Here is a 19,492-nt window from a genome sequence, read left to right as displayed (position 1 = left end):
TTTTTTGTAGGGGGGATTGTTTCCAGACATATCCTGATATGCTTTAAACATTGTTTTAGTTTTTCTATAAAAAAGTGAGTGAAACTCGGAAACCCGGTAAAAATTAAACCGGGAAAAACGCAAACTGATTTTATAGGGTTGTTCTCTGACAATAACACCCCCTTTTGAGATTGTGCAAAGGCTTAAATCTTTTCCCTCTAAACAGTCAATGTAAATAAGATATCGTAACGTTAAAGTGTAATTATTTGTGAGGGTAGGTCATTGTAGGCTACTTGCTAAGCCTGCAAATTTAAAGATAACATTTAAATGTTACGCAACACCCACTTTCCCGGGCCAATATTATTTGAATTCGGGCCAGTAGGTTTCGTTTGGTAACGGCCAGATGAGCCGCTGGAAAATTGACCTGAATGTCAAGCTCTGTAAGGGCATGCTCATTTTAAAATACGGCTAGTCGTTATTCGCCTGGTTCTGGATGGAATGCAGGTACATTGTGGGCATGGTTTCCCCAAAAGCATCTTAAGGCTAAGTTCATCTTCAGAACCTTTTTGTAGGAGCATCGCTAAATCTCTTGAGCTATTTCCCAAAAACCCATCGTTGTTAACGTTGCACTTGAAAATGCTTGGAATCTTAACGCCTGCCTCAAGACTACTCGTAGAACAGCGTAGTGCGCCGTTAGATTCTCCCCCCCCCCCCTCTCTCCCGTGTCACTTTATACAAAGAAGATCTCTGTTAAACATAATCACATGGTTTTCATCTCTCTGTGACCTCCCGATAACTTTATTATTATTTTCATTTTATTTAACCTTTTTATTTAACTAGGCAAGTCAGTTAAGAACAATTTCTTATTTACAATGACGGCCGAACCCGGACGACGCTGGGCCAATTGTGCGCCGCCGCCTGTGTCTTTATACAGATACAGGTCATGTATAAGATGCTTCAAATTAAAGCTGAGATGACTGAATTAAAATATCAACAGTAGGCAAAAGGCAGTGTGCAATCAATTGTTCCATTTAGCTTCTTGTAGGATACTGTCAGTACTTTGTCTCAATATATTTCATGATCTGTATAACGTCTGCAATGATATACCGAATCTGGGATTTAGTACATTTTTTATTGGCAAAGCATTAGAATAAGCCACCTCCAAAATGTGCAGGCGTAGGTGCTTTAATCTCTCTAGGTGCTGATCCGTCATCAGTATTGTGAAATAATTCTTATGTCAAGGTAAGATTTGAATGGAGAAAGCTGACCTGGGAACAGCGCTCCCTTTCTTTTGATACTATCAGTATCGACAAATTCTTCTTACGACTCACTTTCCATCGCTATTGGAAAACCGAGCACAGGTCATTCTCGCCGTGCAGCTGAAACCAAATCATGTGCTTGTGCCGCCAAATGAAAAAGTTGGTAGCACCAGTGGGAAAAGTTAGTCTGGAACTCTTGCCTCATTGGGTTGGATTTGTCTCCTCTGTTCCAGTTTGTAAGCGTTTTATGCAGTGGGAATGAAGGGGGTGGGTTGAGACAGCATCAGGGCTGTTAGACTTAACAAGAATTATCTGCTGGCTCTCTCTGTCTCTCTTCAAAGGCAGCCTCCTTAAGGAGACACACACACACACACACACAGACACACACACAGACGCGCGCGCACACGTTCACACACAAATACACCCACACGAATCAGAGCGCAGAAAATGACAGTGACTTAACAAAAGGCTGCGCTAATGTCTGCTAGCATCTTGATTCCGTCAAACAACTCTTGGCTCATCCGCTTTGTCTGAATGAACAGTTACATTTTGTTAGCATAGCATAGCAACATAAACTGATACCAGACTATTATATTGGGTACAATGTGGGGAGTGAAAGCCTAGAATAACCTATAGGCTCAGGGCTTAAACAAGCTATCGCTAGGCTACTTTGGTGCATTCGGTGGATGGATGGATGGATGGGGGCAACATAACACAGCATCTCTGAAAGCCACTGAGAGGGCCACACATCCATTATTCATCTCAACAGATGAGGTTCGCTGCTCCGGCTATCTGGGCTTACAGCGAGTTCCGTGTGACTGAGACAACCTGATTTCTCAGCTCTCTTTCATGGTTTATTTTGTTACAGGTTTTCCCTGTGCCTCACTCTCACTTGCAATTTACACCAAGGATAACACATCTTTACCCCAAATCATTTACGAGGGGACTTCGTAGAAGGATTTTTATTTCCTTTTTATGTTTAGTTTTTGTACGTGAAGTTGGATTAGGCATCTACAGTGATTCAAGCGTCTAATATGACATTTTTTTTCCCTGTTTTGCAATTGTAGCATCCTTACACACTTCACTTACACACTTCACACTACACTTACATCCTTTCACTTACACACTACACTTACACACTACACTTACATCCTTTCACTTACACACTTCACTTACACACTGCACTTACACACTACACTTACACACTACACTTACATCCTTTCACTTACACACTTCACTTACACACTACATTTACATCCTTTCACTTACACACTGCACTTACACACTGCACTTACACACTACACACTACACTTACATCCTTTCACACACTACACTTACACACTACACTTACACACTACACTTACATCCTTTCACTTACACACTACACTTACACACTTCACTTACACACTACACACTACACTTACACACTACACTTACACACTTCACTTACACACTACACTTACACACTTCACTTACACACTACACACTACACTTACACACTACACTTACACACTTCACTTACACACTTCACTTACACACTACACACTACACTTACACACTTCACTTACACACTTCACTTACACACTTCACTTACACACTACACACTACACTTACACACTTCACTTACACACTACACTTACACACTACACTTACATCCTTTCACTTAGTCTAATTGTACATTTACGTATTTGATTTGGTCTTGATTGAATTTAAAGCCTAGGATCTATGTAGTTAGGGGAGGGTGTGGGGTCTTGGCCTCTCCATTAACTGGACTTTTAAAGACCGTTAGACTGTGGTGTGTTTATGCAATAATTTGGCTGTAGCTAAAAGGTGTGTGAGTGTTCGGGCGAGTGTGTGTGTGCGGGCGAGTGTGTGTGTGTGCGTGTGCGTGCGTGTTCGGGGGAGTGTGTGCGTGTTCGGGCGTGTGTGTGTGCGCGTGCGTGCGGGCGTGTGTGTGTGTGTGTGCGTGCGTGTTCGGGCGAGTGTGTGTGTGCGCGCGTGCATGTTCGGGCAAGTGTGCGTGTGTGTTCGGGCGAGTGTGTGTGTGTGTGTGTGCGTGCGTGTTCGGGCGAGTGTGTGTGTGTGTGTGTGTGTGTGTGCGTGCGTGCGTGCGTGTTCGGGCGAGTGTGTGTGTGTGCATGTTTGGGAGAGAGAGAAACTAGTACAGACTACAGCAGGGTGGAAGGGGGGGGGAAACTCTAGTTTACCACACTTACTGTGACAGTCTGTTTGGCTGTCTACTCTGTGAGTAAAGGAAACAGGCATTTGCCTTTTTACACAAGCACACACACACACACACACACACACACACAGACACACACGCCACAATATCACAGGCTTCCTCAACAATTTCAACCATGACTTAAACTGGAATTCTGCACCAACCATAACAGGTTGCCCTGCCAACCCAGCCTGCGTGCGTGCGTATAGATCATGATGATCCACACAGAGAAAGACCATGCAGGTCTGAACAAAATGGCTGCCAAACAGGAAATACCTCAACTAAGCATGGGAGTATGCATATACAGTGCATTCGGAAAGTATTCAGACCCCTTAACTTTTTCCACATTTTGTTACGTTACAGCCTTATTCTAAAATGTATTTTAATCTACACACAATACCCCATAATGACATCACAATACCCATGATGACATCACAATACCCATGATGACATCACAATACCCCATAATGACAAAGCAAAAGCAGGTTTTTAGAAATGTTTGAAAAAAACTGATTACATTTACATAAGAATTCAGACTCTTTGCTTTGTTGAAGCACCTTTTGGCAGCGATTACAGACTCAATTCTTCATGGGTAGGACGCTACAAGCTTGGTACACCTGTATTTGGGGAGTTTTTCCCCTTTCCTCTCTGCAAATCCTCTCAAGCTCTGTCAGGTTGGATGGGAGCATCGCTTCACAGCTATTTTCAAGTCTCTTCAGAGATGTTAGATTGGCTTCAAGTCCGGGCTCTGACTGGGCCACTCAAGGGACATTCAGAGACTTGTCCCGAAGCAGCTTGGTTTGAGGAAATCAACTGTGGGAGCAATTATTAGGAAATGGAAGACATACAATACCACTGATAATCTCTCTCGATCTGGGGCTCCACGCAAGATCTCACCCCGTGGGGTCAAAATGATCACAAGAACGGTGAGCAAAAATCCCAGAACCACAAAGGGGAAATCCCAGAACCACAAAGGGGGGACCTAGTGAATGACCTGCAGAGAGCTGGGACCAAAGTAACAAAGCCTACCATCAGTAACACACTACGCCGCCAGGGACTCAAATCCTGCAGTGCCAGACGTGTCCCCCTGCTTAAGCCAGTACATGTCCAGGCCCGTCTGAAGTTTGCTAGAGAGCATTTGGATGATCCAGAAGAAGATTGGGAGAATGTCATATGGTCAGATGAAACCAAAATATAACTTTTTGGTAAAAACTCAACTTGTCGTGTTTGGAGGACAAAGAATGCTGAGTTGTATCCAAAGAATACCATATCTACTGTGAAGCATGGGGGTGGAAACATCATGCTTTGGGACTGTTTTTCTGCAAAGGGACCAGGACGACTGATCCGTGTAAAGGAAAGAATGAATGGGGCCATGTATCGTGAGATTTTGAGTGAAAACCTCCTTCCATCAGCAAGGGCATTGAAGATGAAACGTGGCTGGGTCTTTCAGCATGACAATGATCCCAAACACACCGCCCGGGCAACGAAGGAGTGGCTTCGTAAGAAGCATTTCAAGGTCCTGGAGTGGCCTAGCCAGTCTCCAGATCTCAACCCCATAGAACATCTTTGGAGGGAGTTGAAAGTCCGTGTTTCCCAGCAACAGCCCCAAAACATCACTGCTCTAGAGGAGATCTGCATGGAGGAATGGGCCAAAATACCAGCAACAGTGTGTGAAAACCTTGTGAAGACTTACAGAAAACGTTTGACCTCTGTCATTGCCAACAAAGGGTATATAACAAAGTATTTAGATAAACTTTTGTTATTGACCAAATACTTATTTTCCACCATAATTTGCAAATAAATTCATTAAAAATCCTACAATGTGATTTTCTGGATTTTTTTTCTTCTCATTTTGTCTGACATAGTTGGAAGTGTATATATGATAAAAATTACAGGCCTCTCATCTTTTTAAGTGGGAGAACTTGCACAATTGGTGGCTGACTAAATACTTTTTTGCCCCACTGTATTCTGAGAGTCCTTTAGGTGCCTTTTTGGCAAACTCCAAGCAGGCTGTCATGTGCCTTTTACTGAGGAGTGTCTCCTGTCTGGTCACTCTACCATAAAGGACTGATTGGTGGAGTGCTGCAGAGATGGTTGTCCTTCTGGAGGGTTCTCCCATTTCCACAGAGGAACTCTGGAGCTCTGGCAGAGTGACCATCGGGTTCTTGGTCAACTCCCTGACCAAGGACCTTCAGAAATGTTTTGGTACCCTTCCCCAGATCTGTGCCTCGACACATTCCTGTCTCAGAGCTCTACGGACAATTCCTTCGACCTGACATGCACTGTCAACTGTAGGACCTTATATAGACAGGTGTGTGCCTTTCCAGATCATGTCCAATTAATTGAATTTACCACAGGTGGACTCCAATCAAAGTTGTAGAAACATCTCCAAGATCATCAATGGAAACAGGATGCACCGGAGCTCAATTTCTGGGCTCAAAGCAAAGGGTCTGAATACTTATGTAAATAATACACTGCTCAAAAAAATAAAGGAAACACTAAAATAACACATCGTAGATCTGAATGAATGAAATATTCTTATTAAATACTTTTTTCTTTACATAGTTGAATGTGCTGACAACAAAATCACACAAATTATCAATGGAAATCAAATTTATCAACCCATGGAGGTCTGGATTTGGAGTCACACTCAAAATTAAAGTGGAAAACCACACTACAAGCTGATCCAACTTTGATGTAATGTCCTTAAAACAAGTCAAAATGGGGCTCAGTAGTGTGTGTGGCCTCCACGTGCTCCTGATGAGGTGGCGGATGGTCTCCTGAGGGATCTCCTCCCAGACCTGGACTAAAGCATCCGCCAACTCCTGGACAGTCTGTGGTGCAACGTGGCGTTGGTGGATGGAGCGAGACATGATGTCCCAGATGTGCTCAATTGGATTCAGGTCTGGGGAACGGGCGGGCCAGTCCATAGCATCAATGCCTTCCTCTTGCAGGAACTGCTGACACACTCCAGCCACATGAGGTCTAGCATTGTCTTGCATTAGGAAGAACCCAGGGCCAACCGCACCAGCATATGGTCTCACAAGGGGTCTGAGGATCTCATCTCGGTACCTAATGGCAGTCAGGCTACCTCTGGCGAGCACATGGAGGGCTGTTCGGCCCACCAAAGAAATGCCACCCCACACCATGACTGACCCACCGCCAAACCGGTCATGCTGGAGGATGTTGCAAGCAGCAGAACATTCTCCACGGCATCTCCAGACTGTCACGTGTGCTCAGTGTGAACCTGCTTTCATCTGTGAAGAGCACAGGGCGCCAGTGGCGAATTTGCCAATCTTGGTGTTCTCTGGCAAATGCCAAACGTCCTGCACGGTGTTGGGCTGTAAGCACAACCCCCACCTGTGGACGTCGGGCCCTCATACCACCCTCATGGAGTCTGTTTCTGACCGTTTGAGCAGACACATGCACATTTGTGGCCTACTGGAGGTCATTTTGCAGGGCTCTGGCAGTGCTCCTCCTTGCACAAAGGCGGAGGTAGTGGTCCTGCTGCTGGGTTGTTGCCCTTCTATGGCCTCCTCCATGTCTCCTGATGTACTGGCCTGTCTCGTGGTAGCGCCTCCATGCTCTGGACACTACGCTGACAGACGTAGCAAACCTTCTTGCCACAGCTCGCATTGATGTGCCATCCTGGATGAGCTGCACTACCTGAGCCACTTGTGTGGGTTGTAGACTCTGTCTCATGCTACCATTATAGTGAAAGCACCGCCAGCATTCAAAAGTGACCAAAACATCAGCCAGGAAGCATAGGAACTGAGAAGTGGTCTGTGGTCACCACCTGCAGAACCACTCCTTTATTGGGGGTGTCTTGCTAAATGCCTATAATATCCACCTGTTGTCTATTCCATTTGCACAACAGCATGTGAAATGTATTGTCAATCAGTGTTGCTTCCTAAGTGGACAGTTTGATTTCACAGAAGTGTGATTGACTTGGAGTTACATTGTGTTGTTTCAGTGTTCCCTTTATTTATTTGAGCAGTGTATATTTCTGTTTTTTTACATTTAATACATTTGCAAAAATGTCTAAACCCTTTTTTTTGAGAAAAAAAAAAAAGATTTAATCAATTTTAGGATAAGGTTGTAAAAATAACAAAAATGTGGAGAAATTCAAGGGGTCTGAATACATCCCCTTTTATCATCCATAGCCTAGTGGCAGTTGGTGAATATAAATGAAGGCTGTAAAGCAGTATTACTTCATTCATGGGGTTTCCTCATCAAGTTCTTCCTGTTTTGGAGCCTCTGTTGTAGCAGGGACACAGGTACACGAGGGAGAAGGACCAATGTTTACCACTGCAGGGGAAGCTGTTGGATTTTAAACTCAAGCCTGTTTTCTTTTTTTCTTTTTTTTTCTCTCCTGAGAGTACTTTCTGGGAAGAAGGTCCTAAACAGTAGTGAAATGTCAAACGGTTTTCGACATGGAGGCAAAGCACACTCCCAGGTTCCATGGCTACATGGCTACATGGCTACATGGCTATATGGCTATATGGCTACATGGCTCCATGTCAACAGTGTTAACCTGTAGGGCAACACTGTTATTACTGGAGTCTGCCAGCACATGACAGAACTTTACATGCCCTCTATAAGTTAATGCATACCACCGACTCTATGAAGTAAGTTATTTTAGCATGTAGATTTCTTTCAGAATGCTATGTGTTTAGCCACATTACACACTATGCTAATTATGTCGATTTAAGGCAGTCCCCCGCACCTCTCTGATTCAGAGGGTTTGGGTTAAATGCAGAAGACACATTTCAGTTGAGTGTGTTCATTCCTGACTAGGTATCCTCCCAATTTTAAATCTAGCCTCATTGTCCGTCGTGTTTTGGTGTGGCCATATAGCATGTCATTGTCATTATACACACAGTGCACCTATGGACCAGACGTCTGCGCGACCATTGACACGTATTTAATCACACACTCACACCCTGCCCCGAAGGGATGTCAGTTACAGTAGAGTTCAATCCCTCCCCTTAAGCCAGTAGACATATCCCAGGGCCCACAGAGTATGGGTGATGGAGTTGGAATGAGGGCTTGGCAGAGGCTACAGTATGGGTACAGTATGGAGATGGTTACGACAGTATGGAAACAGTATGGAGATAGTTACTGCAGTATGGATACAGTATGGAGATAGTTACTGCAGTATGGATACAGTATGGATATAGTTACGACAGTATGGATACAGTATGGAGATAGTTACTACAGTATGGAGATAGTTACGACAGTATGGATACAGTATGGAGATAGTTACTGCAGTATGGATACAGTATGGAGATGGTTACTGCAGTATGGATACAGTATGGAGATAGTTACTACAGTATGGAGATAGTTACGACAGTATGGATACAGTATGGAGATAGTTACTGCAGTATGGATACAGTATGGAGATAGTTACTGCAGTATGGATACAGTATGGAGATAGTTACTGCAGTATGGAGATAGTTACTGCAGTATGGATACAGTATGGAGATAGTTACTGCAGTATGGAGATAGTTACGACAGTATGGATACAGTATGGAGATAGTTACTGCAGTATGGATACAGTATGGAGATGGTTACGACAGTATGGATACAGTATGGAGATAGTTACTGCAGTATGGATACAGTATGGAGATAGTTACTACAGTATGGATACAGTATGGAGATAGTTACTACAGTATGGAGATAGTTACTACAGTATGGATACAGTATGGAGATAGTTACGACAGTATGGATGCAGATATAGTTACTACAGTATGGATACAGATATAGTTACTACAGTATGGATACAGTACGGAGATAGTTACGACAGTATGGATACAGTGTGGAGATAGTTACGACAGTATGGATACAGTATGGAGATGGTTACGACAGTATGGATACAGTATGGAGATGGTTACGACAGTATGGATATAAAGATAGTTACTACAGTATAGAGTTACTACAGTATGGATACAGTATAGAGATAGTTACTACAGTATAGAGTTACTACAGTATGGATACAGTATAGAGATAGTTACTACAGTATAGAGTTACTACAGTATGGATACAGTATAGAGATAGTTACTACAGTATAGAGTTACTACAGTGTGGATACAGTATAGGGACAGTTACTGCAGTATGGATACAGTATAGAGATAGTTACTGCAGTATGGATACAGTACGGAGATAGTTACGACAGTATGGCTACAGTATGGAGATAGTTACTGCAGTATGGATACAGTATGGAGATAGTTACTACAGTATGGAGATAGTTACGACAGTATGGATACAGTATGGAGATGGTTACGACAGTATGGAGATAGTTACTGCAGTATGGATACAGTATGGAGATAGTTACTACAGTATGGAGATAGTTACGACAGTATGGATACAGTATGGAGATAGTTACTGCAGTATGGATACAGTACGGAGATGGTTACGACAGTATGGATACAGTATGGAGATAGTTACTGCAGTATGGATACAGTATGGAGATAGTTACTGCAGTATGGATACAGTATGGATATAGTTACTACAGTATGGATACAGTATGGAGATAGTTACTACAGTATGGATACAGTATGGAGATAGTTACTACAGTATGGATACAGATATAGTTACTACAGTATGGATACAGATATAGTTACTACAGTATGGATACAGTACGGAGATAGTTACGACAGTATGGATACAGTATGGAGATAGTTACGACAGTATGGATATAAAGCTAGTTACTACAGTATAGAGTTACTACAGTATGGATACAGTATAGAGATAGTTACTACAGTATAGAGTTACTACAGTGTGGATACAGTATAGGGACAGTTACTGCAGTATGGATACAGTATAGAGATAGTTACTGCAGTATGGATACAGTACGGAGATAGTTACGACAGTATGGATACAGTATGGAGATGGTTACGACAGTATGGATACAGTACGGAGATGGTTACGACAGTATGGATATAAAGATAGTTACTACAGTATAGAGTTACTACAGTATGGATACAGTATAGAGATAGTTACTACAGTATAGAGTTACTACAGTGTGGATACAGTATAGGGACAGTTACTGCAGTATGGATACAGTATAGAGATAGTTACTGCAGTATGGATACAGTACAGAGATAGTTACGACAGTATGGATACAGTATGGAGATAGTTACGACAGTATGGATACAGATATAGTTACTACAGTATGGATACAGATATAGTTACTACAGTATGGGTACAGTACGGAGATAGTTACGACAGTATGGATACAGTATGGAGATAGTTACTACAGTATGGATACAGTATAGAGACAGTTACTGCAGTATGGATACAGTATGGAGATAGGTAATACAGTATGGGGATAGTTACTACAGTATGTAGATAGTTACTACAGTATGGATACCGTATAGAGTTACTACAGTATGGATACAGTATGGAGATAGTTACTCCAGTATGGATACAGTATGGAGATAGTTACTACAGTGTGGGGATAGTTACTACAGTATAGAGTTACTACAGTATGGATACAGTATATAGTTACTACAGTATGGATACGGTATAGAGACAGTTACTGCAGTATGGATACAGTATAGAGATAGTTACTACAGTATGGATACAGTATAGAGATAGTTACTACAGTATGGATACAGTATAGGGACAGTTACTACAGTATGGATACAGTATAGAGACAGTTACTGCAGTATGGATACAGTATAGAGATGGTTACTACAGTATGGATACAGTATGGATAGTTACTACAGTATGGATACAGTATAGAGATAGTTACTACAGTATGCATACAGTATGGAGATAGTTACTACAGTATAGAGATAGTTACTACAGTATGCATACAGTATGGAGATAGTTACTACAGTATGGGGATAGCTACTGTCGGATCCTGAGCCTGTGAATATGAGTCGCTGTTCTGTGGTGGTCCAAGTGTTTATGTGGGCTGGCTGAACGCACACTGATCCATAGAAACCACACACACACACTGAACACAAATATTTTGTCTCCCGCAGGTGCTTAATGCCCAGAAGGCCGGGTACAAGTCGGCCATTGTTCACAACGTGGACTCTGATGACTTAATCAGCATGGGATCCAATGATCGTAAGTCCCCCCCCCCCCGGACAATCCTCCTCTGCACAATCACACAAACATGCAGCAGCACTACACACAGTCCTCTGTTCATTTGGGGAGTAGTGGAGTAGTATAGTAGTGGGGTAGTGGAATAGAAGGGTAGAGGGGTAGTATATTAGTGGAGTAGTGGGGTAGTATATTAGTGGAGTAGTGGAGTAGAAGGGTAGAGGGGTAGTATATTAGTGGAGTAGTGGGGTAGTATATTAGTGGAGTAGTGGAGTAGAAGGGTAGAGGGGTAGTATATTAGTGGAGTAGTGGGGTAGTGGAGTAGTATAGTACAGGGGTAGTGGAGTAGTATAGTAGAGGGGTAGTATAGTAGAGGGGTAGTGGAGTAGTATAGTAGAGGGGTAGTATATTAGTGGAGTAGAGGGGTAGTGGAGTAGTATAGTACAGGGGTAGTGGAGTAGTATAGTAGAGGGGTAGTGGAGTAGTATATTAGTGGAGTAGTGGGGTAGTATAGTAGAGGGGTAGTATAGTAGAGGGGTAGTGGAGTAGTATAGTAGAGGGGTAGTATATTAGTGGAGTAGAGGGGTAGTGGAGTAGTATAGTACAGGGGTAGTGGAGTAGTATAGTAGAGGGGTAGTGGAATAGTATAGTACAGGGGTAGTGGGGTAGTATAGTAGAAGGGTAGTGGGGTAGTATATTAGTGGGGTAGTGGGGTAGTGGAGTAGAAGGGTAGAGGGGTAGTGGAGTAGTATAGTAGAGGGGTAGTGGAGTAGTATAGTAGAGGGGTAGTATAGTAGAGGGGTAGTGGAGTAGTATAGTAGAGGGGTAGTATATTAGTGGAGTAGTATAGTAGAGGGGTAGTATATTAGTGGAGTAGTATAGTAGAGGGGTAGTGGGGTAGTATAGTAGAGGGGTAGTATATTAGTGGAGTAGTATAGTAGAGGGGTAGTGGAGTAGTATAGTAGAGGGGTAGTATATTAGTGGAGTAGAGGGGTAGTGGAGTAGTATAGTAGAGGGGTAGTATATTAGTGGAGTAGTATAGTAGAGGGGTAGTGGAGTAGTATAGTAGAGGGGTAGTGGAATAGTATAGTACAGGGGTAGTGGGGTAGTATAGTAGAAGGGTAGTGGGGTAGTATATTAGTGGAGTAGTATAGTAGAGGGGTAGTATATTAGTGGAGTAGTATAGTAGAGGGGTAGTATATTAGTGGAGTAGTATAGTAGAGGGGTAGTGGAGTAGTATAGTAGAGGGGTAGTATATTAGTGGAGTAGTATAGTAGAGGGGTAGTGGAGTAGTATAGTAGAGGGGTAGTGGAGTAGCATAGTAGAGGGGTAGTATATTAGTGGAGTAGTATAGTAGAGGGGTAGTGGAGTAGTATAGTAGAGGGGTAGTGGAATAGTATAGTACAGGGGTAGTGGGGTAGTATAGTAGAAGGGTAGTGGGGTAGTGTATTAGTGGGGTAGTGGGGTAGTGGAGTAGAAGGGTAGAGGGGTAGTATATTAGTGGAGTAGTGGAGTAGTATAGTACAGGGGTAGTGGGGTAGTATAGTAGAAGGGTAGTGGGGTAGTATAGTAGAGGGGTAGTGGAGTAGTATAGTACAGGGGTAGTGGGGTAGTATTTTAGTGGGGTAGTATATTAGTGGAGTAGTGGGGTAGTGGAGTAGTATATTAGTGGAGTAGTGGGGTAGTGGAGTAGAAGGGTAGAGGGGTAGTATATTAGTGGAGTAGTGGAGTAGTATAGTACAGGGGTAGTGGGGTAGTATAGTAGAAGGGTAGTGGGGTAGTATAGTAGAGGGGTAGTGGAGTAGTATAGTACAGGGGTAGTGGGGTAGTATTTTAGTGGGGTAGTATATTAGTGGAGTAGTGGGGTAGTGGAGTAGTATATTAGTGGAGTAGTGGGGTAGTATAGTAGAGGGGTAGTATAGTAGAGGGGTAGTATAGTAGAGGGGTAGTGGAGTAGTATAGTAGAGGGGTAGTATAGTAGAGGGGTAGTATAGTAGAGGGGTAGTATAGTAGAGGGGTAGTATAGTAGAGGGGTAGTGGAGTAGTATAGTAGAGGGGTAGTATATTAGTGGAGTAGTATAGTAGAGGGGTAGTGGGATAGTATAGTAGAGGGGTAGTGGGGTAGTATAGTAGAGGGGTAGTGGAGTAGTATAGTAGAGGGGTAGTGGAGTAGTATAGTAGAGGGGTAGTATAGTAGAGGGGTAGTGGAGTAGTATAGTAGAGGGGTAGTGGGGTAGTATAGTAGAGGGGTAGTGGAGTAGTATAGTAGAGGGGTAGTATAGTAGAGGGGTAGTGGAGTAGTATAGTAGAGGGGTAGTATAGTAGAGGGGTAGTGGAGTAGTATAGTAGAGGGGTAGTATAGTAGAGGGGTAGTGGAGTAGTATAGTAGAGGGGTAGTATAGTAGAGGGGTAGTGGAGTAGTATAGTAGAGGGGTAGTATAGTAGAGGGGTAGTGGAGTAGTATAGTAGAGGGGTAGTATAGTAGAGGGGTAGTGGAGTAGTATAGTAGAGGGGTAGTATAGTAGAGGGGTAGTGGAGTAGTATAGTAGAGGAGTAGTATAGTAGAGGGGTAGTGGAGTAGTATAGTAGAGGGGTAGTGGGGTAGTATAGTAGAGGGGTAGTATATTAGTGGAGTAGTATAGTAGAGGGGTAGTGGAGTAGTATAGTAGAGGGGTAGTATATTAGTGGAGTAGAGGGGTAGTGGAGTAGTATAGTAGAGGGGTAGTATATTAGTGGAGTAGTATAGTAGAGGGGTAGTGGAGTAGTATAGTAGAGGGGTAGTATATTAGTGGAGTAGTATAGTAGAGGGGTAGTGGAGTAGTATAGTAGAGGGGTAGTGGGGTAGTATAGTAGAGGGGTAGTATATTAGTGGAGTAGTATAGTAGTGGGGTAGTGGAGTAGTATAGTAGAGGGGTAGTATATTAGTGGAGTAGTATAGTAGAGGGGTAGTATAGTAGAGGGGTAGTGGAGTAGTATAGTAGAGGGGTAGTATATTAGTGGAGTAGAGGGGTAGTGGAGTAGTATAGTAGAGGGGTAGTATATTAGTGGAGTAGAGGGGTAGTATATTAGTGGAGTAGAGGGGTAGTGGAGTAGTATATTAGAGGGGTAGTATAGTAGAGGGGTAGTGGAGTAGTATAGTAGAGGGGTAGTATAGTAGAGGGGTAGTGGAGTAGTATAGTAGAGGGGTAGTATAGTAGAGGGGTAGTGGAGTAGTATAGTAGAGGGGTAGTATAGTAGAGGGGTAGTGGAGTAGTATAGTAGAGGGGTAGTATAGTAGAGGGGTAGTGGAGTAGTATAGTAGAGGGGTAGTATAGTAGAGGGGTAGTGGAGTAGTATAGTAGAGGAGTAGTATAGTAGAGGGGTAGTGGAGTAGTATAGTAGAGGGGTAGTGGGGTAGTATAGTAGAGGGGTAGTATATTAGTGGAGTAGTATAGTAGTGGGGTAGTGGAGTAGTATAGTAGAGGGGTAGTATATTAGTGTAGTATAGTAGAGGGGTAGTATAGTAGAGGGGTAGTGGAGTAGTATAGTAGAGGGGTAGTATATTAGTGGAGTAGAGGGGTAGTGGAGTAGTATAGTAGAAGGGTAGTATATTAGTGGAGTAGAGGGGTAGTATATTAGTGGAGTAGAGGGGTAGTGGAGTAGTATAGTAGAGGGGTAGTATATTAGTGGAGTAGAGGGGTAGTGGAGTAGTATAGTAGAGGGGTAGTGGAGTAGTATAGTAGAGGGGTAGTATATTAGTGGAGTAGTATAGTAGAGGGGTAGTATATTAGTGGAGTAGTATAGTAGAGGGGTAGTGGGGTAGTATAGTAGAGGGGTAGTATATTAGTGGAGTAGTATAGTAGAGGGGTAGTATTTTAGTGGAGTAGAGGGGTAGTGGGGTAGTATAGTAGAGGGGTAGTGGAGTAGTATATTAGTGGGGTAGTATAGTAGAGGGGTAGTGGAGTAGTATAGTAGAGGGGTAGTATATTAGTGGAATAGAGGGGTAGTGGAGTAGTATAGTAGAGGGGTAGTATATTAGTGGAGTAGAGGGGTAGTATATTAGTGGAGTAGAGGGGTAGTGGAGTAGTATAGTAGAGGGGTAGTATATTAGTGGAGTAGTATAGTAGAGGGGTAGTGGGGTAGTATAGTAGAGGGGTAGTATATTAGTGGAGTAGTATAGTAGAGGGGTAGTGGGGTAGTATAGTAGAGGGGTAGTATATTAGTGGAGTAGTATAGTAGAGGGGTAGTATATTAGTGGAGTAGTATAGTAGAGGGGTAGTGGGGTAGTATAGTAGAGGGGTAGTATATTAGTGGAGTAGTATAGTAGAGGGGTAGTATATTAGTGGAGTAGAGGGGTAGTATAGTAGAGGGGTAGTATATTAGTGGAGTAGAGGGGTAGTATATTAGTGGAGTAGAAGGGTAGTGGGGTAGTATAGTAGAGGGGTAGTATAGTGGTGGGGTAGTAGAGTAGAGCGGTAGTATAGTAGAGGAGTATAGGCGTAGTATAGTAGAGGGGTAGTATAGTAGAGGGGTAGTATAGTGGTGGGGTAGTAGAGTAGAGGGGTAGTATAGTAGAGGAGTATAGGCGTAGTATAGTAGAGGGGTAGTATAGTGGCGGGGTAGTATAGTAGTGTAGTAGAGGGGTAGTGGAGTAGAGGAGTATAGGCGTAGTATATTAGAGGGGTAGTATAGTAGATGGGTAGTATAGTGGCGGGGTAGTATAGTAGTATAGTAGAGGGTAGTATAGTAGAGGAGTATAGGCGTAGTATAGTAGAGGGGTAGTATAGTAGTGGAGTGAGTAGAGTAGATGTACCTTTGATTCCCAAACCTCTGGGTCAAGAGGAGAATTAGGACTCGCTGGGAGCTGCTGCACCCATAGCACCAAGCCCGACTCCTAGCGTCGTTGTGGAGGTATGTAGTGCCGTAGTACGTCTCCAAACGGTTCAACCCCGTCCAAGTTGATCGCCCGGCCTTAGCTACCATCACACAAAGGGTTTTTTGGGGAGGAGGGATGGATATCTGTTTCTCTTTTCTCTACTGCTTTTTCTTCACATCATTTGCTGCTCGTCTCCCCGTCTCTCACTCCAGGGCGTATGACAACATATTATGAGTAACGGTGACAGCTCCTCGTGCTGGTAACTGTCTAGACCGGATCATCCGTTGAGATGGCTTCTTTTCAAACGTTGGGCAGTGAGACATTTCTTAACTCATCAGCCATCCAATAGATTTCTGCCTCCGGGGTTCGGGGGGGCCTTAACAACTGTCGCATATGAGCAGAATACTAAATGACAGTGGCACAAGTGGGCATCAGCCTGGTTCCCATAGACACTGAAAACTACCTCAACTGAAAACTACCTCAACTGAAAACTACCTTAACTGAAAACTACCTCACTGAAAACTACCTCAACCTAAAACTACCTCAACTGAAAACTACCTCAACTGAAAACTACCTCAACTGAAAACTACCTCACTGAAAACTACCTCAACTGAAAACTACCTCAACTGAAAACTACCTCACTGAAAACTACCTCAACTGAAAACTACCACATCTGAAAACTACATCAACTGAAAACTACCTCAACTGAAAACGACCTTATCTGACAGCTTTAAAGATCTGGGGTTCGCCATGGTTTTGGTCTATCTAAGTAAATGTTTTCAGAAAAGGCCAGACGTTGAACTGCGTTGATATACAGCAAACAGGCCCTTCTTTCTATTCCGGTATTTTTCCCCAGTAGCTGACTCGTGTCTTGGCGTTTCCTTCAAAACGTATCGTTATTTCATGATGGACATCAGTATGTAGCCACTCCACATGTGTATAAATAACTTCCTCTCCTCCTTTCCCATTTAGTGGATATTTTGAAGCAAATTGACATTCCATCAGTGTTTGTTAGTGAAGAGACTGCCAACTCCCTGAAAGAAGACTACACATACGACAAGGGGTGAGTTGGAGACCTACATCTTATTTCCATTGTCTATCAACATAATTCAAGCCTCGGACATTACAGGCACCATAACTGGCACAGTCTAACTGGGCTCTCTAACAATGATGTCCACATAAATCTTGTCAGCGTCATGTTGTTAAATAATATATTCCTTTTATTCAATGTTATTCAGTGGAAAGACAACATAAACCCGGATTGTCCATCTTTTTAAAGAAATATATTTCCATCTTTATGACATAATGATGTAACACAGTGTGTTGACTTGTCGTCACGTTCCCAGCGCTCCGCCCGAGATCGGTGGATAATCTGGGATTTAAAAAACAAAATGTCTCGTTCCTCAAAGATATCAAATCAAATGTATTTATATAGCCCTTCGTACATCAGCTGATATCTCAAAGTGCTGTACAGAAACCCAGCCTAAAACCCCAAACAGCAGGCAATGCAGGTGTAGAAGCACGGTGGCTTGGAAACACTCCCTAGAAAAGATAGCCGACGATACATTGTAAACACTTGAATATATCTCCATAATGGTGGTGCTGTTGTTGTTGTTGTTCTCCAGGGGTCATGTGGTCCTCATGCCAGACTTCAGCCTGCCTCTGGAATACTACCTGATCCCCTTCCTCATCACCGTGGGAATCTGCCTCATCCTCATCGTTGTTTTCATGGTAGGCAAATACACTGGTAGAGTTCATTCGTCAATGTGATTGAGTCAATGGTGGCATGGCAGATCTGTGGGAAATGTCAGGAGTAGGGAGTTTTTCTAGGATGTTCTGGTCTGAGGGCACTAGGCATAGGGCTGGTGACGATGACATCAAGCTAGGACAAATAGCTCATTCGATTTTTTTTCTAGATCACTCGAACATTATTACTAGAAGAAGAACCAGTTACCCAAGTCATCCCATTTCCAACAGAATTGACCCAAGAACGTTGATTAATGTAATTCTGTTAAAATGTAAATCAAATCAAATGTATTTGTCACATACACATGGTTAGCAGATGTTAATGCGAGTGTAGCGAAATGCTTGTACATACAAATATTGCTTTAGTATTGGTTGTGGAATTTTTCAACTGCAGAGAATTCTCTTATAATTTGAAAATAACTGTCAATCGAATAGCGACGTTAGACTTTTGGCAAGAGGGTTCGAAGTACAATGGCGTTGTGAGGTTCAGAAAAACTCTTGTGGAGTATTCATCAGGATTTTTTTTTTTCGACGAGGTTAAGGGGCTTAAAAACTCCCTAACTGACTGTTGACTTTTCCCCTCCTCGCTCAGATCACCAAGTTTGTCCAGGACAGACACAGGGCTCGGAGAAGCCGTTTGCGCAAGGACCAACTGAAGAAACTCCCCATTCACAAGTACAAGAAAGGTATGGAGGGAAAAAGCTATCGCCATGGCAGTCTGAACAGTTTTGTGTTAAGCACGGGGATGGCACTCCCCTCATGTTGTGTAATGCCCCGATCTTGTTACATCTCTGAACAGTTTTGTGTTAAGCACGGGGATGGCACTCCCCGCATGTTGTGTAATGCCCCGATCTTGTTACATCTCTGAACAGTTTTGTGTTAAGCACGGGGATGGCACTCCCCTCATGTTGTGTAATGCCCCGATCTTGTTACATCTCTGAACAGTTTTGTGTTAAGCACGGGGATGGCACTCCCCTCATGTTGTGTAATGCCCCGATCTTGTTACATCTCTGAACAGTTTTGTGTTAAGCACGGGGATGGCACTCCCCTCATGTTGTGTAATGCCCCGATCTTGTTACATCTGTGAACAGTTTTGTGTTAAGCACGGGGATGGCACTCCCCTCATGTTGTGTAATGCCCCGATCTTGTTACATCTCTGAACAGTTTTGTGTTAAGCACGGGGATGGCACTCCCCTCATGTTGTGTAATGCCCCGATCTTGTTACATCTGTGAATTGTTGTAGTAATGTCTGTTAGGGATGTGTGGTATCCTCTTGTGTTTTTCTCACTTTGCGTTAATGTGAAACTGCTTCAGCACAGGTTCAGGTCGTCCCTGCTGAGGGGAACAAAGAGTCTTAAAATAGTTTTGTGTTTGTTT

General features: G+C 43.2%; 1 protein-coding gene across 1 annotated transcript in view; it reads left to right on the top strand.

Annotated features, from left to right (window-relative positions):
- Positions 1-19,492, top strand: part of LOC139418147 (E3 ubiquitin-protein ligase RNF13-like) — a 78,388-nt gene that overhangs the window by 45,331 nt on the left and 13,565 nt on the right. The window contains exons 5-8 of the mRNA XM_071167415.1: positions 11,451-11,538; positions 17,342-17,432; positions 17,995-18,100; positions 18,708-18,801. Coding sequence (XP_071023516.1) covers positions 11,451-11,538; positions 17,342-17,432; positions 17,995-18,100; positions 18,708-18,801 — 379 coding nt within the window. The remainder of the gene's footprint in view (positions 1-11,450; positions 11,539-17,341; positions 17,433-17,994; positions 18,101-18,707; positions 18,802-19,492) is intronic.

This window comes from Oncorhynchus clarkii, chromosome 1 (genome assembly GCF_045791955.1).
Source record: "Oncorhynchus clarkii lewisi isolate Uvic-CL-2024 chromosome 1, UVic_Ocla_1.0, whole genome shotgun sequence".
NCBI lineage: Eukaryota > Metazoa > Chordata > Actinopteri > Salmoniformes > Salmonidae > Oncorhynchus > Oncorhynchus clarkii.
Note: the sequence above shows the minus strand (reverse complement) of the source record. Positions and strands in the feature narration are given on the sequence as shown.